This window comes from Gymnogyps californianus, chromosome 4 (assembly GCF_018139145.2).
Source record: "Gymnogyps californianus isolate 813 chromosome 4, ASM1813914v2, whole genome shotgun sequence".
NCBI classification, from domain to species: Eukaryota; Metazoa; Chordata; class Aves; order Accipitriformes; family Cathartidae; genus Gymnogyps; species Gymnogyps californianus.
In genome coordinates, this window is record NC_059474.1 from 41964162 (window position 1) to 41992086 (window position 27925).

At 36.0% G+C, this 27925-nt stretch overlaps 1 protein-coding gene across 2 annotated transcripts in view; it reads right to left on the reverse strand.

The window, feature by feature from the left end:
• Positions 1-27925, reverse strand: part of GALNTL6 (polypeptide N-acetylgalactosaminyltransferase like 6) — a 491552-nt gene that overhangs the window by 249891 nt on the left and 213736 nt on the right. For both annotated transcript variants that reach the window (XM_050896088.1, XM_050896087.1), the window contains one exon: positions 21188-21354. In XM_050896088.1, the coding sequence (XP_050752045.1) occupies positions 21188-21354 (167 nt within the window). The remainder of the gene's footprint in view (positions 1-21187; positions 21355-27925) is intronic.

A 27925-nucleotide genomic window follows, 5' to 3' on the forward strand; every position in this document is an offset into this window, starting at 1 on the left:
CAAATTCTTTTCAAACCCGACTTTTATGCTGAGGCTAGACATAATCTGAAATTGCAAATCATTAATATAATGCCAATAAGGTCAGCCAAATTATGGAAGCAACTTGCTTTACACAGCTGCTGAACTTCCACTTCAATGTACGGTCAACAAGCGTAACATGATTCACCTCAGTGTTTATCCTGCATTAAACAATTAAGGAAACCCCTTTAGAAGATTGTATCACTTCAGTGTGGGCAGTTTTATTAGTATAAAGTACACATGATACTTACATAAGTTGTCATAACAGCAGTACAGCAATGCTGAAGGTATTATAAAAACTACAGTGAAAATATCAACCCTAGATGTCTCATTCTGCTGAATGCAGGCTTAAGAAAAACGTATGCCCTGCCTCAGTTCCTGTAGTGACCTACCTGAGGCATGCCCACCCATAACAATTTTCTTAAGGTTTGCAACCTCTACAGAACTGAGATTAAAAGAGAAGCTAAAACTGCAGTGGCCATTAAAACAAAAGGAACAGAGAAATACATGGTCATTCAAGTAATAGCCATATTCCTAAAACAGCGGGTATTTGGCAGTAATAAGACATAGGCATACAGGGAAGACACTAACCTCCTCCAACAAATTGTGCAAAAACAATTGAAACTTTCCTTGTTATTCATTGTTTGTGTTGTGCCACTAGAGTACACCGCACTTCACACACATCTTGTTTTCATTGCATCCCACAGCCAACAAACATTTGTCTTACTGTTCAAACGTTGGAGTCATTAACGTGTGCTTTGAGCCACCACAAACCGAATGTTTCCAATTGCTGTACGATAATCTGCTGGCAAGGCAAGAGATCCAATCAGAGCACCAGGGAACCATGTAGAAGTTTAAAACACAAAACAAGCATAAATGTATGCAAACCTTGAGGCCCACCTGAGAACTTTCCCACAGCTAATCTCTTTTTCCCTGCTCATATTATGTTAACAATAAGATGTTAACATACGATGTTCTGTGCCTATGGACTATCGCTGGATACCAACAGCAGCGATACCCATTTGGCATGAAGCTTCTCAGATGCGTAATCTTATCTGCTGGGTTAGCATTCCAGCTGGCTAGAGGTACTTCTGGGCAAAGTAGTGAATGAGATTTTTTTCCCTGGTATGAGACCATCATGCAAAGCAACAGGAATTTTAAGGAGGCTGAGTTCATTCTGCTCAATTAGATAAGATTATGTTGGTTTCCCTGTTGAAAAGTGATTGGAATAAGACAAAAATAAAATTAGATTACGACACCAGCAAAGCAAATTTACTGCATGATATCAAAATACCAGGCAGACAAGAAGGACTTCAGAGTTAAATATGCTCACAGATGTCCAATATCAAGAAAAGAAATTCAAGACAGATCTTAAAGACAATTTAAAAAGCTGAAAAAAGGATTAAGGTAAAAAAATCCTCTCTCCCTCTAAGACACGCTCCAACTAAAAATAAGTTTCTTATACTAGATTGCTCAACGGAAAAGGGATAACTTGAAATGTCCAAGAGAAATTCTAAATATGTTTCCCAGAAATTAATTATATTTAATTTTGTCTTGGACTTTAATTTTTGTTCAACTCTATCTTTCCTAAACCAGCAAACGTCACAGTGCTTAGTTGTACTGATCAGAGAGGAAGTACAATTTATCAAAAGCACCCATCACTCACCAGCTTTCAGCATAAAGTTAGGTGGCTTTATATAACAGAAATCCCACTGACATAAACAGGAAGAAATAATGTAATCAACATAAGAATCAAAAAGATGTATTATTCCCTAATCTTTTCTTTAAATACTAAGTTTTTCATTTTGGGGGTTTTGTTTTTTGGTTTTGTTTTTTTTTTTTTTTCCCCCTCCCAAATAAATCTTGGAAGACAGCCACATAGCACTACAAACTCAAAGAACATAGAACAAAAATCATGATGCTGGATATAAATCATGAATTATGAAGTTAGAATTAAAAAGGTAATTTTCATTAGAAAGATACACAACATGAAAGCAACAATACCATCTTAATACTTTTTCAAACTCTACTGTCTAGACGCCATCATATCCAACATTGTGCCCTACAAAGTTGCCCAACACAGAAGGGACAAGTGTTAGATAGATCCATGTGTAGTTGGAAACACACGTTGCTGTTGCAATGAATACAAAGAGAGCTCATTTCTTCTTGTTTCCACACAATAAATTTCTCACTTATGTTTCACCCTAAGGTTATTTGCTTTTCATTATCATCACTGCATAGATTTTTTTAGTTCAATTTTAAAAGGAAACTGTCTAGATGAATATAATACTCTCTTGGCTAATTCTTCTAGCTTGCTCTTCTTCATACATAATCAATCTACTCTAAGCCTTTCCATGTAAAACAGGTGATATACCAAGGAACAACATGCCTTCTGGGATGAAGATTACCATCACTGACTTTTTACCTTAACACATCAATCACTCTACTTCAAATCTCCTTGACAACTGCTAGTCCCCTAAAGCCATGCAGAAAAACAGCAAAGAATGGCATTTGATATCATCCCAGAGCTGCTTCATGAGAGATCCAGAAATGAGCTGTTTGGCATCTCTTTGATTTCTCATGGCTTAATCTAAGTATTTTAATTAGCCCCTGGACTTTCTGAGTCTCACGCAAAGAAGGAGAATCAGATTTGCAGGCCATTATTATCAGTCACGTTAATCCATTTCCCTCTGCATTTGTTATGCTTGGCCAGTTCTGGGTGCCAGCCAGCCATCGCTTTCCTGAGACACGGTGAGGCAGCTGTTAACTCCTGGTCAGAGATATTGACCTCTGTCCTGAAGCAACTTAGTTCTATTTAAATATGAAAGGAAATACAAAATGCCCATTTCAGCACTTTTCAGTAATATTTCTTATGAAGCCGGGTAAAAGCAAGTGTGTTGCTCATAAAAGCCTTAATGTGTTTCTTCACACAGTGCATTGCTGTAACTAATTTAAAGGAGAGAACTGGCATGCCACAGAAGAGGCATGCTCATTTTGGTCATCTTAGAACAACTTATTCGTTCAAAACCCATACATACTAAACATCTTTCTTATTTTATACATCGACGAACCAAGAAAAGAGTAATTGAATTCAAGAACAATTTCCATAAATCTAATATTACTGGTTTTCCACTTCTAAAAGTAACAGACTTAAAATAAAATATATATATTCGTCAGCAATCCACAAAGTTGTATCTGAACATTCAATAAGAATCTTTTTACAGCAAGATACTCTTTGAATGATTTAGAAAGTATTATATAATACTTTTCACAACACAGCTTTGAATAAAACAGTCAATTAAATAAACGAGTGTGCTACTGTCAAATAACCAAAATTGCTCATAGTTCTGGACATGTTTTTTTGAAATATGCCTCTGACTGGGAATACTAAATTTACTAGATTATTTATATTTACATCTAATACTTAAATAATTCCATTTACACTCACAAATATGTTACAGAGACATATTGTACCAACAAGATTTATATATCACATACTAATCAGAAACACTAGCATAACCTTATCATTCCAAAGCTCTGTCCAGCTATCTAAAGCAGCCAGGAAGAGTTGCAGTTATATATTGTATTTGTGTATATATATCAGAAAATCTGCTTTTACCTTTACAGAAAATGGGAACTGGCTTTTAGACGTCTGATTGATACCTGATTAACACACTGAGAAATTAAGAGAAATATTGCTGATTCATCTTAAAATGCAACCTTACGCAGAAAGATAAAACTGAAAAAGCAGATGCACCTCAAAGTTTAAAATAATTATATCAGAACTATGTTTCTGGTCTGACTTGAGGTTTTTCTACCAGTCACCCCTTTTTGCTATGATCGCCCCTCTGCATTTTCTGCAAAACAGATTCTTATTCTTGTCCCTCAGCTCCCTCCAGATTGTACTGATCAAGATCCCCTTCGATACACATTTTTCCAAAAATAACTTCACCACCATCCCTATTCTTTCTCCTCAACTACTGAAATCTGGAATCATTCAGGTTTCCTGGGATTTTGTAGCCCATTCCATAGCTATGAAGGGGTTTCAGCTCAGGGACACTCTTTTTTGGACAAAAATCTAAAAGAAGGAAGAAAATCTGTTTCCCATGATGCTAAAGAACATAGCCTGAAGCAGGCGAGCGAAGACAGGAAACAGAGAGACAATTTCTGTTTCTCCTCCACTACTTATCTTTTGTATGCATGCGGGGATGTAACTGTTTGCAGGGTTCTGCTACCTCATTCGTATTTATCTTTTTATGACAAGAAGGCATACACATTTACAGAAGCACTCTGCAAGGGTGCATTACCAAAAAATCATGTATGCATCTGCAATACGACTTATAATAGCAAGAGAGGCCAGACTGGCATCTTAGAGTTAAAAACTATTTCATACAGAGTAGTATGCAGTTAGATCACTGTACTCCTGACTTGCTTCACACCTCATGCTGCTGCTTGTGTAATGCAGGAGTGCCATGCGAGTTACGATATTCACCTCACGGAGAGACTGTGAGGCAGCCAATACGTTGGAATAGAAGGTGACTCTATCCTGAAATAAAACATCATCTGCCTAAAGGAAAACTGGTTGCAAAACAGACTGAAAACAAAATGACTATGCCACATTTTTCCAAAGATTTCATAATATAGCATACAGTCCCAGGGGTGGCTTGTTTTTGGGGGTTTTGGATGGTTTTTTGTTTGTTTTGGTTTGTTTTTTTTTGAGGGGGATGATGATGGGGTAATAGTTCTTGAGCATGATGGGCTTGATGTTTTTTGACCTGAAGCAGGTTGCTAGAATTCAACCCAGTATGTGCCATCTTAATTAGATATCCTACAAGAGATACAAGCCATTCCATCACAGATCTTCTTTAGCCAACATAATTGTTTTATACTAGGACAAGCCCATCCTCCTACTGGGCTTTACATGAATTCTGAAAGTACCCAAAGAGGACAAACAAAAACCACTACAGCACAGTGGAATGCAAGTGATTGTCCATATCGAAACCAAAGACGACACCACGACCAACAAATGGGCTAGAATAGTTTACTATTTGATATTTGCATACAGTTTACAGAATTCCACACCTCTTTGAAGGGCTCCCAAACTCCATCCCACTGAAATAAAGGAAACTTGCTTTTAATTGCATTTTTATAACTACTGTTATTTTACTGTCATTCATAATCAAGTCATAGCCTTTTAGAATATATAACATTTGGCAGGTACAGCATAAGTTGCCCGCTCCAAGAAGGAAACAAAGTTGAAACAGATAACACTTCAAAAAACTAAAACAAACAAAAAAAGGATGGGGACATAAGAAAGGGGAAGAACAAACTAGCTCATAGTTCTTGTTGAAGCTCTAAACTCAGTTAAAATTACCTCAACTAGCAACACTTACAAGACTCTACAGAAATAATCCATTCAGTTCAGAAGTAATAATCATCAATTACCTTCAAACTTTAATCACGTGTACTACAGGAGTACACGCCAAAAGAAAAAGGGCTCCAGTGTAATTGGCACTGTCAATCCATTTTACATTTCATGCCCTTACATTCACATCTGGCATCCAGATTGTCACTCACTGGTTAAGAACATGTTTAACATTCCTCCAAAGAAAAAAAAAAAAAACCAGAGAGTATGTCAAAAGAGGATATTTAAGGTCCTGTTAATAATACTGACTAGATACACATATTTTAATTTGTCCTGTAGTACACTTCAATGACATATTCATGTATTTTTACAGTTTGTAGCACAAAATCTATTTCCTGTAATTAATATCAAACTGTCAATAGACAAACAGAAGAAGGAGGTTTGCAGATAAGAAGCAAGCACTTCAGTTAGTGTTTTCAAATACATTCAAGGACAGCAATAGTTCTAGACTCAAATTTAAGTTCGGATTATTTTCATTTTTCCATTCATTAGTATAATCTACCACTGCTTTCTTCAGTTAAAAGTTGCAATAGGTAAACCACTCAAAGAAGAACAAGACTAACATCTGCTCTGTATTATTTTACAGTGCTAGAGGATACTGACTTCAATATCATTACATTTGTACATAGTATCTCTTTCTTTCTACATACCTCGAACTACTTTATGGATCAGACTGTGGGACTAAGATCCTTGAGTAATTTTTTTTTCCAATTCTCATCTAAATGAATCAGTTGTACTTGAAACATGTTTTAAAGCACCATAACTTTCCATTAGAACTACATAACATATTTTTAAAGAGAAACTTTATGAAGTTAGAATATTTACAAATTTGTCTTAAACATGAGCGGCTTTCCTTTTTGAGTAGAAATACTGCACCACAAATACAGAAAATGCTGCAAAAGGCAAAGGAAAGTTGCTCACAGCTACTCTGTGGAGCTGCAGCAGAACAACTGCTACTCATATACATCAGTGGAAATTAGAAATCTTATGCCTTATTAATTCTCCTTTAACTCGCCTTCTCCATCAATACTGATTTTCAATCTGAAGGATGATGTATTATATGGCTTTTAAAATGGAAGACATATATAATTTTGTTTTTGTCAGAAAGAAAACTTTAATGATATTTTGGCCTTTAAGATTACTGGATACATATGATACCCAGAAAAAAGTTCCCCACTCTTATAAAACACCCCCTTCTCACCCAGCCGTTGTACAGGCTGCATTCCCTACAGGCAACGATAATTAATTAGTTGATCAGAACATTTGGAAATCTTTAACAAAAAAGCATCAGCAATCAAATCCTACACTTCTTACAATAAAATACTGGACTGAATAGGCAACCACTTTACTCAGTATATCCAGAGGACATCAGAAAAATCCATGAGACATGGGAGGGCTCTCTTCAAAAGACTTCCACATCTGTAAACATCTAAAGACAATTAATTTGGGTCTCTTCTGTGATTAAATGAGGCAGAAATGGAGTAAGACAGTAAACACATGTCTATCCTGCTAAATCTAAAGCAACAAGCTTGCTATTTTGATGGTTGTGCACAAACAGCACCTTTATAAAGAACGTCAACTCTGTTTTCTAAATTAGGCGTGTTGCCCTTCAAACGAAGGGGAAAAAGAGACCTTAGCCAGACGTCCTCTTCCAGATTTGTTGAGAGATTTCTACCTATTAAAGATTATTAGGTCCCTAGTAAAGAATCAACATTTTGCCTGCAAATTAATATTATGTATTCCCTCTGATTATTTTTTCAGAGATAGAAAACATTGTGGAAAAGTATCCTGACCTAGCAATAAGAGAAATTAGCTTATACATCTTAAAAAACCAGAACAAACCAAACCCACCCCCCCCAAAACCCCACACACCTCTCTGACAATAGCAACACTCAAGCTTCCAAACCCAGAAATCATCAGAGACTGGAAATCTGCATCCCTGAATGTCATGCACATATTTGCAGTATTTTTTACAGGTGTAATTAAGAAGTGTTCTCTCCATCACATAAAAGCAAAATCCCTAAAAATTACCTGGTCTAAATGGTTAGAATTTTCCATATCGTGTAGTGCACTCTGCTTTGCCGAAACACTGCAGGAGCCTAGCCTTTCTCTAGCCTGGGTGGTCTGGTCACCTCTCCAGCCAGTGTTACATTATGGAACAAAATAGCACCAATAGACTGGAGATACTACCTTGAAATAAGCTTTACACTATATATTAGCTTTTCTTAAACATTTTTCACTTTTTTTTTTTTAAGACAGATGCACACATTTTATTTTCATTATTAGCTTCATTTCAGGTTTGAAGCATTTGTCTTAATGCTTATTTCTTGAATTTGTGCATGGGGAGGGCAGATATGGGGGTTCCTATAGCAGGTGAACAAATCTTGCTAAGTCACTGACCATAAATGAAATCAACAGATTTGTTTGCGTCTGTGTGCTGTCTATGTCTTGGTGGAATTTTGCAGTAGCCCTGCAAAGCTGGAAAAAAACTGAAGCGTGTACTCTCACAATGCATAAGCATACAAGAGTATAAAAAGGAAAAAAATAAAAAATAAAAATGAAAAATAATCACTATCCCAGGTAAAAATATTTTATATCTGTAACTTGGGAAGGCAGACGGAATGCTCAAAAGATCATGGCATGTACCAAATCATCTTGTGTCCTGGTTTTGGCTGGGATAGAGTTAATTTTCTTCCTAGGAGCTTGTATAGTGCAGTGTTTTGGATTTAGGATGAGAATAATGTTGATAACATACTGATGTTTTTAGTATAAACACTACTTAGCAACAACTAAGTCAAGGATTTTTCAACTTCTCATGCCCAGCCAGCAAGAAGGCTGGAGGGGCACAAGAAGTTGGGAGGGGACACAGCCAGGACAGCTGACCCAAACTGGCCAAAGACATACCGTATGACATCATGCCCAGTATATAAACTGGAGGCAGTTGGCTGGGAGGGGCGGATCACTGCTCGGGAACTAACTGGGCATTGGTCGGCGAGTGGTGAGCAATTGCATTGTGCATCACTAGTTTTGTATATTCTAATTCTTTTAGCACTATTATTGTAATTTTGTTATTATTATTATCTTCCTTTCTGTCCTATTAAACTGTCTTTATCTCCACCCACGAGTTTTACTTTTTTTTTTCAATTCTCTCTCCCATCCCACTGGGTGGGGGGAGTGAGCAAGCAGCTGTGTGGTGCTTAGTTGCCGGCTGGGGTTAAACCATGACAGCTTGCTTCTGGCACTCTCTTCTTCACCGAAGTCTTCCACTGTATGTGGAACTTATTCTAATTTAGGAAGTCTGATTTGACCCAGTCCTATTAAAATAAATCCTTTATAATTGCTAGAGACAAGTTATTAATGTTTTGTTCACAAATCAGTAACATTTAAAAAACAAACTGTGCATGACAGATCCATTAAAGCATTCAGCCATTTATAAACTTCGTAAAATTGCCCATCTGCCTGAAAGATGCATGAGCTCAATTTGGGAAAATTGCACATACAGAAAAGCCCCCAAAGTTGACTGAAATGTCTGGATAGTGATTTCTGAGAGCAACAAAATATTCCTTTTCAAGCTAATCAAAATTATAATTGTATTTTTGTACAAGAAGATTTGCAACTAGACAATTCCATACGTCACTAATGCCCCCTGTGAGACATCCAAGATGCACAGAGCAATGAACAAACACGCATAAGTACACTTTCGATTTTTGACTGCACAAAATAAAAATCTGCATAAACACATACAACACTAAACAAAATAGACGCTTTTGGCAACAGGGCCTTCATTTATGCAGGATAAATAAATTAAATAAATACAGATGATGGTGGAACTGCTTGCCATTAGCCAGGAAAGAATAATCAGAAACAAATGCTGTCAAATTATGTATTGTGTTATCTCAACAAAAAAGCATCGAGATTAAATGAATACAAATGAATTGCAGCTCTTTTAATACTCATAGAAAATATTCTGTACACTTTTTTATTTGTTTTGACAGAAATAGAATATACCAGAGCTTTAATGGAAACTGAAATTATTTTCTGTTTTACTCTATGTCTGAAGTAAGGTCAGAATAGCTATTAGAGCTCTTTAAACATTTCTGATTTTGTCCGGGTTACCAAATTAATAGGACAGGACAAACCTTTGTTCCTCACATATACAGCTTTGAAGGTGTTCATTTGCTAAACTCATTACAGGATTTTTCTTTCTCTAGGTCGTGTTAAGATTTGAAAATTAAACACTCACTAAGAATCCTACATGTAAGAAGCAGTCTAGAAAAGACACCAGCATTTAGTTTGGAAAAAATGCATATCGTTAGCAACCAAATCAACATTCTCCCAGCCATCTCCCAGATAAATTATTAGAAGCTGCCATCTACACCCATTATTTGACTGTAAGGGCCTTTACAGGCCGATACATAGTGTTTTACTACCAGAACTCTGGGTTTAAAATTCTTATACAAGTGATGATCATAATTTCCTGCTTTGGTCACCTCACAGTTTTCCTTATACTACCCACCTTTATTTCTTACCTGTATGTCAAGTTTGGTACCAGTGAATGAACAGGAAAACAACTGCTCATTTATACTACTGGTAATATATTTGAAATAATGTTAGATCTCAGGCTTGCCTATGATTTGCAAACAAGAGGAAAAAAAAAAAGGACAAAACAAACCACTAAATATTTATAATACGGTAAAATAACGTAAAAGGTTTTCCGAAGTTATTTTCTTTAAGATGAATAAAATGTAACTCATGGCATGCACAATGCTATTGTCTGTTCTTCAAGGATGTTACTGGTTTGCTTGGTGATTATAAGCCTACTTGAAAGTCTACATTCAGGAAAGGGGAAAGATATTTTTAAAGCCTACTTAGGTGAACTCAAATGTGATTAAGACAACCCTGACTGCAACAAACTACCATCTTTGGAAAGACTACTAGGATGTTAATTCAAAAGCTTGTCACACTTTATTAAACTGCATTTAACTTTGAAAACTGAAAGCTGCTAGCTCTTTCTGTGTACAGTGAGAAGATAATGAGTTATTTAAAGTAACATTAAAACAACAGTCAGGTATGAAAAAGATCATGAATAAATTTCAATTTTAAGTTAAAAGAAAGTTTCTAACTAACAGACAACTAATGTTTGGCAAGAACCCTTTATGTTGATACTAGGGCAAAACCTAGTTGATTAGGTCATGAAAAATAATACTATATCTATCTCAGGCCTGTACTCCTGACACCTGATAACAAAGAACCACCCAGAAAGGAAAATTTGATTGGTTTAGACGGACTGTTTACAAGAGGTCCAAAGCAATGGAGTTCAGCTGCTATCCCACATCATCTGACAACAGGTTTTCATGCTGAATACTTTATTCAGGAGACATATCATCCAAAGATGTAAGAGTTAATTAACATCTCCATTCCACAACTTCAGTGAGTAGTGTAAGTAATACATTTGGAGTACTAGCTAAGAATTGCTAAATGCCAATGAGATTCCCAAGATCACCTAATTCATACCATCAACTTTGACATTAAAAAAAAAATATAAAAAAAAGAAGAATTTTCTTGAAACTTATAACACGAAAAGAGAGGAAGGAATGTAGGGAAATGTGTAAGAACTAGATCTTTTCCAATTTTTCAGCTACTAATGTGCATCTTTTCCATAGTTCATTAATTACAATAGCTGAAGAAGGTAACTGTGAGCTAATTGTTCAAGTCTCTTGTCAAGTTGTTTAATGTATCACTGCAATATAACAATGTTTTTTCAATTGGAAAGTAAACAGCTGATGTCAGAGAGAAAAGCCAATGTAGAAACCAATGTTTACTTAGGTTTAGAAATTTTCTTTCTTATTTATGAGATCAAATTTGAGTATTCCACATGAAGAATTTTAAAATAATTTAATTTCAGCCATAATTCAATTTAACCTTAAAGAAATTTAAATCAGAGCTGAGATACATAGTAGAAAATACAAAAAAAGAACACAAAACTAGAATGCATTTAATTTAGTACATGAATAAATATGCTTCCAGTATTTCAAGATTACTCAGAATGAATATACTGATTTATTTCCTAATCTGCTTCAGGTATCTCGTGAATGACACTCCATACAAGTATGGCATAAATATTTTTAGAAGTTGACACACAGAGGACACTATCTTGCTAAGTACAGGCTACCCATTGGCTCCTATCTCAAAAATTCTTCACACGTTCACACGAGAAAGGGATGCAACCTGCAGCCATCAGCATGATGCACACCCAGCAGGCATTTCATAGAGTGGGCAAGCCAAGAAAGATTGATCAATAGAGAGCTTGTGGAAACACAACCTTCATATTCCGGCTCCACAAGTACTCAAAAGTGAAATTACTAATCTATTATAACCAATTCAAGGAACTATGTGAAAAGTAAAAATATGGTTTTATATTAATATTGCATGACTGGAGTTTTCATTTTTACAGCTGAGTTGTATTTGAGTTGCTTGAGTGCAGGCAGCGTTGGGATGTAGAGGTACTCCTAACTTTCTCCCACAGCAGCCACGTTCCCAATTAATTCTGTCTAGGTGAAGCGTACAATTTCAATTATTTGAAGTTCTTCCCACCTCTCCATTTCTCACAACATGACAATATGCTTTTCATTTGCTGGAGTGAAAGAACATTGAGATGGGCTGCAGACGCCTTCAAGACGACCATTATTCTTCTAAGCTGAACTCTCCTCAACCTCAGGGCAACACTTTCTTTTCCCATTGGTAAAGCCATTCTGTCAAGTCAGAATACCTTCAGTAATGAAACTGCTATTGCAAGGTACATCAAGTAGCTGAAGGCAAAAGCCTGTACTCTGTAGTTTCAGAATAAAGTCCCCATAACAGAAATCATACTATTAAATAATCAAAATTGAGAATGGACAGTGAAGAAGAGAAAACTTGGTATTACGGATTCAAATCAGTTAATTCCAACTCATGCTTGGATATCTTTTAAATCATACTTGTTACCTGTTACACTGACAGTACTTGATTTTGACCAGAAGCAAATCCAAGTTTAATAAAATTCAGATAACATCTGTGTGAGTGCATTATAGAGGAAATGAAAGAGGCATTTTATAGCTTGATATCCCAAGTATAAAAATATAAATTCTGTGTTTAGTTAGATCTCCAGTCAATATAGACATCTTGAAATTGAATTTGTTTAATTTTCTATTTGGCCTTTTACTTTTTTTTTTTTTTTAAATCTCCTTTTAAATATAGTGATGTGTTGTTTTATCAACTTTGGTTAAAAAGACTTCACTTTTAACCCTATATGAGGGTCAGTATCATAATTTTTCTGATGTAGTGCACATGAAGCAGTAATATGCTAATGTTAAGGTCAACATTACTTCAAAATTTTGCTGCATTAAACTCTGCTCCCGTAAAAGTTTGCTTACCCTATCAGTGATATGAACAGTGCAGCTGAAGTCGCTGGGATCACTCCGGGTACCAGTATGTCGCAGGGGTGAAGCCACCACAAATTCTTTAGGGAGTAGAAAACGTCTATCTTCACCTTTGTATAATTACTTGACTGCAGCAATAGGTTTCCCAGCTGGTAAGGCTATGTGTTTCAGGTAAAACTATTCAGCTATAAACCTAATAGGTATGTAGATTCACACTTACTTTCTTACACATAATGTCTGTGTGAGGTAGGTCTAGTATTGCAAATACCTGCCAACACTGTGCTTAATGAGAGCACACTTGACAAGAGTTTTCAAGATAGCGATGTTAGCTATCTCAAGTTTATAGCTTTCAAGTACCTAGGGTGTCAGCATCTACATTTGGGATGACTTTTGGATGACACCGATTCACTTGCAAGTCCTCTTTCTAGGTATCGTGTCTACTGCAAGAATCATACTGTAATTGATAGAGTCACCGAGCAGCCTTATTACCAACAGCTCATTAATCCTTCCCAGGGCAAAAACTGGGCTAGTCTAACAGATACAGTATTGCCTCTTGTTCTCAGCAGTCTCCCTTCTGTCCATGATATACCACAAGGACAGATACTTTAAGGAGACAAGAATGGTAAACACAGAGTGCTCTTCTGTGGCAAGATGAGTCTGTATGCTTAATCCCTCACAGAAGGCCCATTTTACATCGCAGACACAGATTGCTCCTTGCAAGTCACTTCCAGGTTCCCCAGTCTCCAGTTACTTTAAAAGGTGGCAAGATCTGGCCTAGCACTTCCGGCTGATTGGAAACTTACTTCGGTGAACCGCTCCCTACTGATATAACAATGCTTTTCACCACCAACTTCTCTGGCAGAGAAGAGTGGGGTAAACCTAGGAAGGAGTGGGGGAGGAATACTAAAATTCCATTTGCAAAAACACACGCTTGTTTAATCACTGATTTCATTACAGTTGCACACAGACACTCACAGTTTGTTCTTAATAAAAAAAAAGATGACCATTTCAAATATTTCAGAACTAAATCAAGTACCAAGCCTTATCCAAGGACTTTTATTAGCATTTATTTTCCTATTATCCGACTTTTCTTTTTACTAGCACCACCCAGCAGTTTACTTCAGAAAGTTGTAACACCACACAGATTTTGCTGTTGGTACAGGAATAACATTGGCCATCTCTTAAAGTTCTTGCCAATGCGATACACAAAATATAGTGATGAAAAAGATAATGCAATTCCTCATACCTTCTATTGGAGTAAGTGTGCTTCAAATTCAATGTTCACCGCTTAGTTTTATTTTCTTTCTCAGCTGTTCCAAAATGAAGCAGATCTCTCCAGTCTGTACCGAATGACTAGTGTCCTCCAGAGGACAGTTGTATATTGAAGTCAGCTTGACTTAAGTGCACTGGTGTAAATATTGATGTACATATACTGCAGCACTAACAAATTGCTTTCATCTGTAAAGCTAAAACAGAATTAGCCTTAATTTTTCAAATGAATTATTTCAGTTTAGCACTCAGTCAAGGCAACAGATTTCTATGCACCTTTATCCCATTCCTTTTTAACTCTCAACACTTGTTACAGTCTATCCTACTGTATAGCAGGTGATTTCTGAAGTTTCTCGTATCATATAAACTTCCATCCATGGGACAGCTTATGTAGGTAGCAGAAAGTTGCATCAGCACAGCTCTCCTATGACAGATATTTATGCTGTACAATATAATGCCAGAGAGACAGTCAAGCTAGCATTAGTTCCAAAAGCAGTCTAGTCTCATAAGCACAGCATTTCTTCCCAGCTCCTTAACCTTATTCAGCAGCAGTTGAGTACATGTAACTTCACTGGGAACCCCATTTTTAGTATAGTAACACCTGTAGAAGCAGGGATGCTCCTGCTTCCACCTTTCTCCTCCCACTGTTTTTTTTTTTCCTTTCTGCCACAGAGGGGTATTCTAGTCACATAAACAATGCTCAACATGCTCAATGTCCCATATCATCACAGCATGGAGAACAACGAAACAACCAAAACAAAACCCCTCACCATCAAATACAAACTCAGTGATTTGTCACAAAATATTGCCATAAAATTACTTGCACAGAATTATTTTTCTATATTTATAAAAGCTTGTTTCTCAGCTTTCTGAGAAGCCATACACAGTCAGGCAGCTGTTAACTTGCCAAGAGCAGTCAAGGTCCTCAGACACTCCATTTGCCACAGCTGTTGCCTCCACACATACAACTGATGGCAGCTAGGGCTTCTCTCTGACTTCCAGCACGTCTTGTCCAGGTTCTGACTTCTGTTCCTACCAACACTTTTTAGTTATACCCTTTCTATTCAAAGGAAAGGCACATCATAGAGATTTTCCTGGCTGCAGCCACTTTGGCCATACACAGCACCAGGAGGTAATCCCAGACACCTTCCCATTAACAGTTAATAATGCCCCATTCCTTGTCCTGAAGTGTCTCCTGGAATGAGCGTAGTGGTCCATGTACTGCTTTGGACATGTTCAGCATGGATGTTTTTGGAAGTGTTCTGTTTGGTGCCCCAATCCCCACAGGCACACGCTTTTTTGAGAAGGGTGGTTAGTTTTCAGGGATGGGCAGACATCCAAGTTCAAAAATATAGTCTCTGGTATATAAAGGAGGAGAATTATTAATATTTAAGAAAAACAAATCACTTGTGTAACTTTAAAGAGCTCATCTTAGGAGAAAAGTCATTGAACAATTATATACCATCTTGAAAAACAGGCTCCTAAACTTAAGGAAAAGGACAGACTTAAAAGCATTTTCTTTGGTAGAGGTTGACTTTCATATTACTACAACATCCTCTTCCAATTTTCTTTTTTACACATTGTATATTTCGACAACAATGGCAATTTTTTGAGAAGTGAGCTTTCACCATATCAGAGAATTGCTGTCTATAGCAGAGGTTTCCTACGACAAGACAGTCATTCATACAATATAACCTTCACTTTCGTTTCATCAGAAAAGTTATATTCAGCCATGATCTGAAGCCAAGCATCCATAAATTGGAATCACAAGTGACATGTTACATAAACTAGCTGTCTGCAAGCAAAATACAGGGAATTTCATCTTCATGCAAGAAATAGCATGTATTTCTTGAGTGGGAAGTTGTGCAATCTGATACTCTGATAGAGCTGCTTTGCTTTTAGCACAAACTCCCTTACACTACCTTATTGTATAATATAACTAATATAATTTACAGAACTATGGCTTTAAAATAAATAAATAAAAGAATCAGACAACCTCTATAAGGCCAAAAAGGGTTTAGCAGTCTATTAGGATAATTGGGCCATAGATCAGATCTTCCTCCACGTTCACACAAAACAAAGCACATCACTGGCATTGAAATTCAGTGACCACCTAAACTGAGCTCTGATCAAGTAGTCACAGGTTGCTTTTGCAGACTGACTTGCACATTATTAATCTGGGCTATTCGGAGATCTGGGGCAAAGCATATGGTATCTGATATGGGACAGTATGATAAATGAGTAGTGGTGCAGAAAACAGAGTTAAGCAAGGGGACAGACTGAGGAGAACATAATAGATGACAAAAATGAGAAGGGACTGGCTCATTAACATGAAGGAAGAGTTCCCAGTTTGTCATTTTCCACCAAAACACCAGTTCATTGCCAGCGACAGAAACTAGTTCTGTCCTGCAAGAAGCTTTTGGATGCTATTTTTCCAATTTTTTTGTTTCCTTGGCAAATGTGATCGATTTTTTGCAAACTAAAAAACTGCCCAATAATTGTTACTGCTAATAAATTAATTATTGGCTGTGGCATTGTTTATTTTTTCTTACAATAGGTGCTGTACCAGTTAGACAACTATGAGGCAAAGTAAAAATGCTTGGTAAGTCAATTTTACATGCATAGCACATGTTGTGTTAGTAACAGTTCACAGGCCTGACTATGCTAATAAAGTCACTAAAACACAAAAGGAATAAAAGTCGATGTACAAACCTATCATGTGTTGGCAACCTACATGAACTGTTTAACTAATTAATTATGCAAATATATGTTCCCCCAAAGTTTTAAAACATTAATTAGAATTTTTAGTATTCCTTTGTGAATGCAAGCTGTTCCATAACAGAACCAATGAAAACTTGCTTCTTTTTTCATTTTGCCCTTTCCTCTAAAACTGTTGCCCACATTCTGTTTCTTGCCATGTTTTCAGAGATGTTTGCCAACCAACCATAACGTCAGAGCAAACTATGTCAACAATAAACACCCCATCCCCAAATATAAACCTGCAAACCAACCCCCCCCCCAATTTCAAAACCCCCTCACACAAAAAACCCTCCTAGAAAAAAAAAAGCCACTTTCCACAAGGCTCATTTTCCCAGAAACTAGGCTCACAATACCAGAGCTGCACACAAAGCCACTACAGAAATACCCGACAGAGTGGGATGTTGGTACCTCCAACATAAAGGTGTTCATTTTCCATGGCAGGTGACACTTACTGAAACTGATAGGTCTTTAACTTACACAGAGTTTGGAATACAGGGCTTGCATGAATCAGATATTGGAATTGCAACCCAAAATCCATCACAAAGTCAGAAATATTCTGCATACCTTAGTATGCAAAGGTATATATATCATTAAACTGTTGTGAAAAAGCTACGGTACTTGGACCTAGAACCAAGTTATTCAGTGGAAGTCTCTAGTGAAGACCTGACTGCTAAATCAGTTGGAAATAGTAAAAAACATTCTTAAAATTAAGTGTCTGCCAGAACACAGCATAGCCAGTTCCCTTATCAATAGCTTTTAAGGCAAACTAAGTAGAAGTCTAATACTTGCCTCTCTTTTATAGAGCTTGTTAAGTGACAATGTATTTTTTGTGTGTTAAAACCCCTATAAATTCTAGATTCAGTTCCCTTTCATCTCACCAGTACACCACCATTTGGCCATTTGTGTTTGCAACGTAAATCAAAAATGTTACCTTTCTTGAAACAGAGAGTTCCACTAATTTGATCAATTTCTCCATCCCATTCCTTCATCATTTTAAAGTATATAAACTCTCTATAAATTATATAAATAAAGATATTTTGCAACTTAGGGTACCTATATTTAAATCTACATTTCCTTCTGACTGTCACAGATGACTTTTTATATTCATGTAGTTTTTTTATATTAAATTTGTTCATAACCAAATATTGCACTTCCAAATTTCATAACATTTGCTTACCTGTCTTAATACCAAGTCTCTACTCTGCATTATATTGATATTTAAAAAGGTGCAGCTGTTCTTTTATTTTTATAACATCTAACATCGTAATTTATGATGAATATTATGCATGAACTATCTAAAGTTTTTGGTTTTGATCACAAAAGCCAAAGCAGTGAATATGAATAAAATGAAGGCACACAAGTAATTTTGCAGAAAAACCAGCAAACTGCTGGGTATCTGGGTGTGCACTAAAACATTTTCATCATCCGTTATCAAAAGTTCTTTATGTGCATTTCAGTATTTATATTTGCATTAGTTAATAAAACAAAAAAGCTCCAGCATTTTAATCCATCTTTTACACAGCTTTCAAGTTTCTGCTTTTTCTCAGCTACTCTATTTCTAACAGGGACTAGCTTTTCATAACAACCTTTTAGACTTTTGTAAAAAGGAAAAGTTTTATTAGTAGAACGCCCTAGAGGAAAAAAAACATATGTCATTTAATCACTACTTTTAAAATAACAGTGCTATTGAAATATCCCATTCTCACTTTCAGCTACCTACAAATGATGTTTCGGTTCCTAGCAGAAAACTCTCTCCTTATAATACAAAGCTGTGGAACAAGTATAGCATACACAATATCACTTTAATAGTATATAACTGATTTCACAAGAGAAAGTAATAGCCATTTGTCAGCTATTTGACATATGAAGCTTCATGGAAAAATTATACAATAAGAAAAAGGGATATAGATTTATTACTAATCACTATACTGCTTCAACATTGCAGTAAACTTTGCTTGCAACGACTCCACAAGTTTTGACAACAACTGAACACATATTTAATTTTTGACCTGACCTCTCTTCAATGTCTTTCACACTGCGTTACTGCTCTCAACAGTCTAGGAAAAAGCAACTAAAGGGTGAAGGACTAATAACAGTAAACTAGGCATCCATTCAACCACTTCTGAAAAAAGATTATTTTATGAACTAGGAGGGGAGGGGGATAGATATCAGTCAGCATTTTTTCAACATAGAATAACTCAACTGTATTACGCATGGCCACTTCATGAAAAAGAAAAAGAGCACAAGAAAACATGATATATCCTCAGTTAAGTACAGTTTAGAGGATCACAAATACAAGAATTAAACCCGCTTCAGATGCGCCAAAATGATCCACCTGACTTGAAATTCAATGTTACTGAATTCAGAGTAGAGATGCCAGCACATTTTTCTTGTGTGTTTGTTCTTCTCAAAACATACAGTACCAAATATGCTACCAAATATGCTCAAGTTCAAAACCGGCATGATTCAAAACCACATTTCTAATCTTTATTTTAATAATACCAAAAAACAGATAAGTAAATCTTCCTAATGGTACAACAGTTCTAGGCCCAGCTCCATACAAGTCTTCTTAATAGGTTTCTTTCAGATTTTCAAACCAGACGCTTATGTTAAGCATTTCCATGCTATATGAACCACTTCTTCCAGCTGAAAACTGTTCCACTGAAAAGTTAGATAGGTTTATATAACTGGAAATGGAGAAGATTCAGGAGATTTTTATTATAGTGTTATAGGAATTAATATTACCGGTAATATTTACTCCCAAAATACTTTCAAGCCAGCAGCAGAACCTAAGTTAGGGCAGGCAAGAAAGAGCAACAGAAGTTACAATATTCCCTGTTTACTGGCATTAATTCTTTTTCTAATAACTGGGAAGTAGATAAGCTTTCTAAAACATTAACACATTTAAAAGTATATCAAAAATAGTCAGTATGATCTTCATTAAAAAATGCCACAGTATCACCATATTGAGCAAGCATAGCCTCAATAGTTGTGCTCTCAGTATAAGAAGCATTTTTACTTGTCAGACACCTCACAAAACTAATGTACAGACTTCCCTGTAAGTTGTTTACTACTACGAAATTGTTAGCCTGCAGAAAAATTGTTGTGCTACTTTACACTTCTTGTTTTGAAAGCTTTCATCCATGGTCTAGATTTTATAAACACAGACTAGCCAGAACTGTACTCACTTTACAATTTCACTTAAATTGCATTACAGATAGAGAGGCAGTTCATCAAAGGACGTATTGCACCTAAATCGGCAGATATGAAAGGGTAAGATAGATGTGTGCAGCATTAATCTTTCTAACCCCCTAAATATCTAGTTAAACATCTTACAAAAATGATTCCACTGCAGCGCTCTACTAATATTCCTCTCATTCACCGAGGGGCTTCTCACAATAGTAGGTCAGAAATCTGCTCCCATAAGTTCCTAGCCGAGACAAAGGTTTTACCTGAAACATCAGCAAAGAGCACAATTCTCTTTTTCGCTGTCTATCAATCTACTCAGGACAAGGCTCACATACACAATAGCAACTGATGTTTAAATAGAAACAACCAAAAAAACCCCAAACACCAAAGAAAAGTCAAAGCTCTTCATGGTTGAAGTCCAAAAAGATGTACTGAAATTTGAAAGAAAAACTATTTCCCAGTTCCATATCATCGTTATGGATGAATTTTACCTAAGGAATTGTTAAATTTCATTTGAGGAACTTAGAGCATTCATTTCTTGTGTTGCATTCAAGAAGTAATGATGGCAGAAGTCATTAACCGATTGCATTTTTCTTAATTTTACTATATATAGATGATGCAAACTTTGATTAACTATTCTAAAGCAGTTTTTCACATTCCATTCAAAAGAGTCTCATTTCTCTGTATGGCTATTTTGTACCAGTATATGAAGCTGTCTAACTCAATAAAATTCCAGGATTAAAATCTATTGAGTTGCATCCAAAATGGTCAAAGTTAATAGGTTTTCTGAGTAAAAGTGAAGCCTGAGGAAAAGATGTTGAAACACTAAGATTTGTAGTATTCCAGAAATTATATATTCAAAACACTATGGGCCAATGATAAGGGCTAATGAACAGTTCACAGTCTCTTCCCTTTGACATGAATTTCAGTATTCATGCAGAGTAAAACAAAAGCCACTTATACACATTTCTTCCAGCTCACAATCAAACAGTAGTTCAAGGAAAGCAGTCCAGCACGTACGGTCTCCTCACTTTTTGCTTCCCGTTAGTTTCTATAGACCACACTGCATTATAAATTTCAAGGTAAAACAAAACCAGTTGGGCCTTACCTCTGTCACTGAAGTCATCCACAAGAATGATTTCTGCTATCAGGCTGTCTGGAGTGCGGTTGATAATACTGTGTATTGTTCGCAAGAGAGAAGTCCAGCCTTCGTTATGAAATGGGATAATTATGCTAGTATTTGGTAGTTTTTCCAAGTACACCTTGTGCTTACAGCTGGAGAGACAAGAAAATAATTGTATAAGCATACCGAAAAGTCTGAGCTCACATATACTGCCATCCATTTGGGCCATTCAACCATCACGGTTTCTGGCATAAAAATCCAACAGTGTAATCAAGCAGTACTTTCATGTGACAATAACTAGTTCATTTAAAATATTTATATTGCTTACAACATACAATAAATCTGAACAACGACAAAATTTAAGTGGAATGAAGGAAGATTTTAACTGGCTGGAATTAGATTCTTTTCCTTCACTGGCAACTTTTTCCTGCAAAATGACAGAGGACATATTTTCTACGACATTATTTCCAGAAAACAAATCGTCTTATCAGAAAGAATTCAAAAACATAATATGAAGCAAGAAAAAATCTGAAGTGATCCTTTTTTTGTCCATAGCAGATGAAATTTGTAAAACAAATACTACTATACCAAGAGACAAACTCTAGAAAACAATTCATATTATCCTGGGTGACATGTGCTTACAACATGCAAAACAACAACATCCACATACAACTCCAACTTCACATCTAGATATCCAAAACGATTGCTGCTATTAAATATAGAGATAAAACCCCACATGATTCTGAAAATGCAGAATGATACAAGAAAATGTAAACAATCTTTCATTTTTGAAAGGAAAGCACTGCACCTTCAGCATCTTAATTGAACAGCATCTATGTAATATCAGTGCTTAACCTTACCATTTTCAATATTGTTTACATATTTGAGCAAGAGAACATTCTTTAAAAAAATAATGGCCTTGTAATTCAGTTTCTCCTAATAGCTGAGAATATTTCATGAATAATGTTTAGGTTACTGAAACTGATAAGACTTCATCTTTCATGCTTTGTTGAAAAAGGGGGAAAAGGGACACATTCCTCTGCTGTTAACACAGTGTCATGGTTTAACCCCAGCCGGCAGCTAAGCACCACGCAGCTGCTCGCTCACTGCCCCCCCACCCCTGGGATGGGGGAGAGAATCAGGGAAAAAAACCTCGTGAGTTGAGATAAAGACAGTTTAATAGGACAGAAAGGAATGAAAAACAGTGATAATAATAATATGACAATAGTAATACTAAAAGAATTAAACTATACAAAGCAAGTGGTGCACAATGCAATTGCTCTCCACTCGTTGACTGATGCCCAGTTACTTCCCGAGCCGCGATCCACCCCTCCCAGCCAGCTCCCCCAGTTTATATACTGGGCATGATGTCATATGGTATGGAATAGCTCTTTGGCCAGTTTGGGTCAGCTGTCCTGATGGTGTCCCCTCCCAGCTTCTTGTGCCCCTCCAGCCTTCTTGCTGGCTGGGCATGAGAAGCTGAAAAATCCTTGCCTTAATATAAACAGTACTTAGCTACAACTAAAAACATCAGTGTGTTATCAACGTTATTTTCCCACTAATCCAAAACACAGCACTATACCAGCTACTAGGAAGAAAATTAACTCTGTCCTAGCTGAAACCAGGACACACAGCATGGCATTTTCAGCTCAGGAGACAAAGTAACTGAATGATTTCTCATGCCCCAAGATAAAGTCACACCCTGATAAAGGTATCCCTACAAGCAGAAACACGTCAGCTTTGTGATAAACAAAAGCAACAAAAAAGGAAAAAAAATTTAGACCTGCAACTTCTAGGTTTAAAAAAGTAGATATCTTTGCTGCTTTTCAGAAAGAATAACTATGCATATCAAATACTGCTGTAGGTTATAATGTTGATTTACATATATTTGCAGCTTAGTTTGCATTTCCACTTTATAAATGTCACTTAAAAATCAATATTTACCAATTTACTGTACAGCTACCACACTGAAGAAATGTTCCAAAGAAATAATAAAAACTCAAAGCTACTACAGTTGTATTTGCAAAATATTACCTGTTATGTAGTTGTGAATAATCAATCAAGTTTTTGGATGCTTTCCTAAAAAATAAGATTTAAATTTGTAATTCAGACTCTTCTTCCTAAAATGTGGTGACACTGAATTTAGTGACAAGCCATTTGCAAAAATAATACATTTGAAACTTTTTAATAAGCAGTTTGCTGGTAGAACATATATGCACACTGGAAAAAGGACAGTTGCTTTGCAAGAATGTGAAGTTCTGGAGACAACAGTACTCGTTACCTAGTGACAGAAAAGTCTAAGTATATATTCTAACATTTCCTTGGGAGGAAAAAAAAAAAATCCACTGCAGCAATAGAATTAAGTAAATATTCTTTTTCTTATCTGTAGAAAGAAGTACAACAAAGGAAGCCCATTATTAATATGTAGCTGTTTCAGCTGGCAAATTAAGAAAATCACCTACTAAAACCACCACCTACTGTTGCCAGCTGTTTGCTGACAGTGATGCTTCTTGGACTAGAACAAATACAACTACTATACATACATGTAATTCTTATGCTATTCTTGAAAGCAAGATTTTTTCCTTTAGCATTTTTAACTCCCAATAAGTATGATTTTAAACCTAATAAGTTCTCCATCTCCATAAAACCCCACGTCAACAAACAAAAACCAAAAACCACACAAAACCAAGCAAAAGAATGCCATACATCAGCCTCAAACTTCTAAAGGGTAAGGGAAAAAAAATAATACCCAAAACACCCAAATACATCAGAATGTTGTTTCTTTTTAAAAATGTCACCCTTCCTGTATAACAATATACCTTCTGAAAGAGGTTGTACTGAAATTTGTGTATTTGCATGGTCAATATTGTAACCTTAAGTGTATACAGATGGGGAAGGTCATTGGATTTGGATATTCTCATCAATGGTTTCAGAGTAATTGCATATTCTAAGTGATGAGAAGGAGAAACATTGATGGACTTAGTTTTAAAACTATTTCATTCTTCCTACAGAATAGATTGCTCTATTAACCCTAAAAGAGAGCCATGCTTAGGAGACAGAAAAGGAAAACATCTTCTATTTTCTTAAGATATCTCCATCATTCCACTTTGACCTTTAACCCTCATTTACATTTACTTTTACTTTGATAGTCATTGCAAAGGTACCTGGCTACACGTGAATTGATTTCTAGTAAGAGCCACAAACCACCAAAATGCCCTTTTCCTACTTTTCTCAAAAAAGCTGGTCAAATTCTCAAATTCATAGAAATGAAAACTTAAATTTCATCCTCTTCTATTGTTAAGACAGTCTGTTAGGTTTGATAGCAGTGGCCTACTCGCCTTTCTTCAGCAAGTTAAATTCTGCTCATTTTTAGCCCCTTGCTCTGTGACATGAGACTCTAACTGTAACAGAAGATTACTATGTTTTAGAAGGCGTAACACAGAAATCCATTTTATTTGAAGTTCTATTCAGCATTATCTATAGCAGAGTATAGCTGGCTCTGTGCTGTGATGGGCTGCAGGACAGAGCTGATGGATAGCTGTAATGCTCAGGAAAGGCTCATGAATTGCAATAAAGATGCAGTTAGACATCCACTGCTGAGACATTGATTTACCAAGAGAATAATCATATACGCGTGCAGCATTTGTTAAAAATCCATCAATGTGGTTCTTTATATCCTGCATTTTAGAAGTGATGCCAAATACCCTGGCTGCAAGAAGACTACTTGGAAGCACAGATATTGCTTCTTGTAAGCCATTGTTAGTCTTCAAAATAACGATCAGGTCTTTGTGCCTAGAACAAAAAACTAGTTATTGTATCACTAGGTCAGAGTGAAGTCGAGTCATAAACTATTATTATATTTAAATTAATTAATGGTGTCTACAACATAGAATAAGCCAGTCTAGGTAGACGTACGATTCATGTATTAAGCAGAAAAGCTAACAGTTTTTATATGCAATAGTAACTGACACAAATACATAAATCTTGACATACATAGATTTATCTAATATTTCAACTCATCTGTGTTTTACTGATGAGAATGATGTTTAAAACCAAGAAGCAAAGTTAGCAGATAAGCTACTAGAAAGTACTTTTATCATTAACTGCAACAATTTTGTGTCAGCATCAAAGATATTTTAGAAGTGTTATTTCAACACTAGTTCATTATCAAAAATTCTGTAGAGTGCATTTGGAGAGGTGCTGACATAAAGTTTGATCATAGCTTCCAACTAACCTTGCTTTATTATTTATGCTGGTTTCAAGGTTCTAACACACCTCTTAATAAATAACTATTTTGTTTTTCAGCCACCATAAAGTCATACTTTCATGACTACATGCTTTTTGCTCTCACCAAAATAATCTTAACATCATAACAGTGTTTTAAGCATTCCCAAGCAAAATACAGACCCTGATTTCAATCTGTCTACCCTCTAAAATTAATTTGGTTAATAGCTTAACTACCCTGTTGAATGAATGTTTTAAAAGTGAGATTCTTGATTCTCCAAAGAAATGAGAAATTATAATTCAAGAGTCTTTCATATTTCCTGAAGAATGCAATCTTACCAAAATTTATTAAAATAAAAAATAAAGCAAGATTTACTGTAGAAAGAAAAAATACTATGTATAAAAGATTACCATTACCATCCAATTTTAACAGTGTTTAAATGAGCACTAATATTGATTAGGTAAAACTTTTTAAATTATAGTATATATATCTTAAATGAAACCAAACTGATTTCCTATAGAAGTATTTCAAATACTGCTGAGAAAAATAATTTTATTTTCCAAAGCCTCACAATTTCAGTGGAAAATTTTGTCAAACTTGTATTGATTTAGAAAATGATAGTACTTGCACACATGAAGTCCAATTGTCAGCCTCTGCCTGAAGACACTGCAACTTACTTGCACACTTTAAATGAACGTAGGCACTATGTGGACAGTAAGTGTTATTCAGGTAGTTTGAATGGCAGAATAAAGTGTCCAAAGAACACACTGACTTTCTTTAAAACTTGGAATACTGGGAAATCCACAAAGGCCTGGAAATAAATCCTAAAATCAATATTTAAAAAAGGTTAGTAGATTTAAGACAGACAGACAGGCATCTCAGCCAGTTTCAGCCAAGTAAGGGTTTGCTCCAAGATCTAACTCAGCATAGAAAAGGTTGTAACATAGTTGATGTCAATAAACATTACTTTATGCTATCCTTTTCATTATCAAATCACAGTGCAACTGATAAAGGCAAATGTATTGCTGTAGAGCTTTAGTATCACATCATATTCTGATTAAGGAATTAAAAAAACCAAAAAATCAGTGGGGAATTGAAAAAAGGGTGCAACTACTAGGTCTTTCAAAATAATTTTTAATGCTAAAGTATTATTTGCTATTTTTAGTTTGTTTCCATCAGGACCAATTTTTGCCCTAGTGGTATTTTCATCTGGATTAACTTTTAAAATAACTCATGAGAAGTTTGCAGTAACAAGATCGATTTGAACGGTAAATGAAGATGAAGACAGGTCATTTGACTCAAATAACTCTGTTATGTATGTTGTAAAATGGCTCGTTTGAATGAAATGTATGTTAGTATAAACATACGCAAAGTCTCAGAAGAAAGACCTCCCATGAAATTGATAATTTTGCCTATGGGATTGAGGGCAGAAAACTAAATCAGTCTACCTGAAATTAGTACACCAAACCGATTTTTCACTTCAGCTTTGATCACAATAATTTCCATGGAAGCGTTCTCAGGAATCAGTCCTGGGTATGTATGTATAGTCAACATCATGCCCATACTGATAAGAGGATAAATATTTAAGGATGCTAAGAGCATATTATTTGACTAGTCTTCCACCATTTTCATTATATTTTTCCTCACTTTCATCCTTACCTCCATACTTGTGTTTCCTCAGATAACCAAACAGCTCAGTAGAATTTTTAGTGTTTAATGTTTGAGGTACCATTTGTTCATTTTGCTCAGAAACACATCAAGTTGTACTTGAGGTACAGCTCCCCGTAAGTTAAATTGCTAGAGTTAAGAAACCTCACACTACCTCTTCCTCAGCTTCCCTTGTTCAGTTACATGCCTAATGCAGCCTCCTCATCAATGGTTGGTAAGTGAACATTTACAGAACTGGAGGCTTAATTGTTCAATGTTTGATGCTGTCTTCCCCAAAGTATTCTGAGAGATTCTGATCAGTTGTCTTAGCTCACATACATGCTCGTATCTCTCTGTATATGCCGTGCACATCATCTGCACCCGGTGCAGTGGAACAGCAGGCACCTGCATATCCTGTGGCACATCCTAACCAAATAGACCCAGGCCTCCAATCTTCTCCAGAGGGCGGATTTGGGATTATTCCTAGCTTGACAGACTGCCAGACTAGGGTGGTGAATTCAGCTGGAAAATCCTTGCCTTAGTATAAACACTACTTAGCAACAACTATAAACATCAGTGTGTTATCAACATTATTTTCCTACTAAATCCAAAACATAACATTATACCAGCTACTAGGAGGAAAATTAACTCTATCCCAGCTGAAACCAGGACAACTAATAATCTTCTTCAGTTAATCTCACAGAACCTCTTCCCAATACTATCTTTGTTGGAGGCAGGGACTCCATCTTACTACTGACTTCCACAGTGACAACATTTTGATCTTGGTTATGGTTTCTAGCTACTATGTAATTGTAGGAGTATTTGTATCAGACATGCACGCTGTACTGACA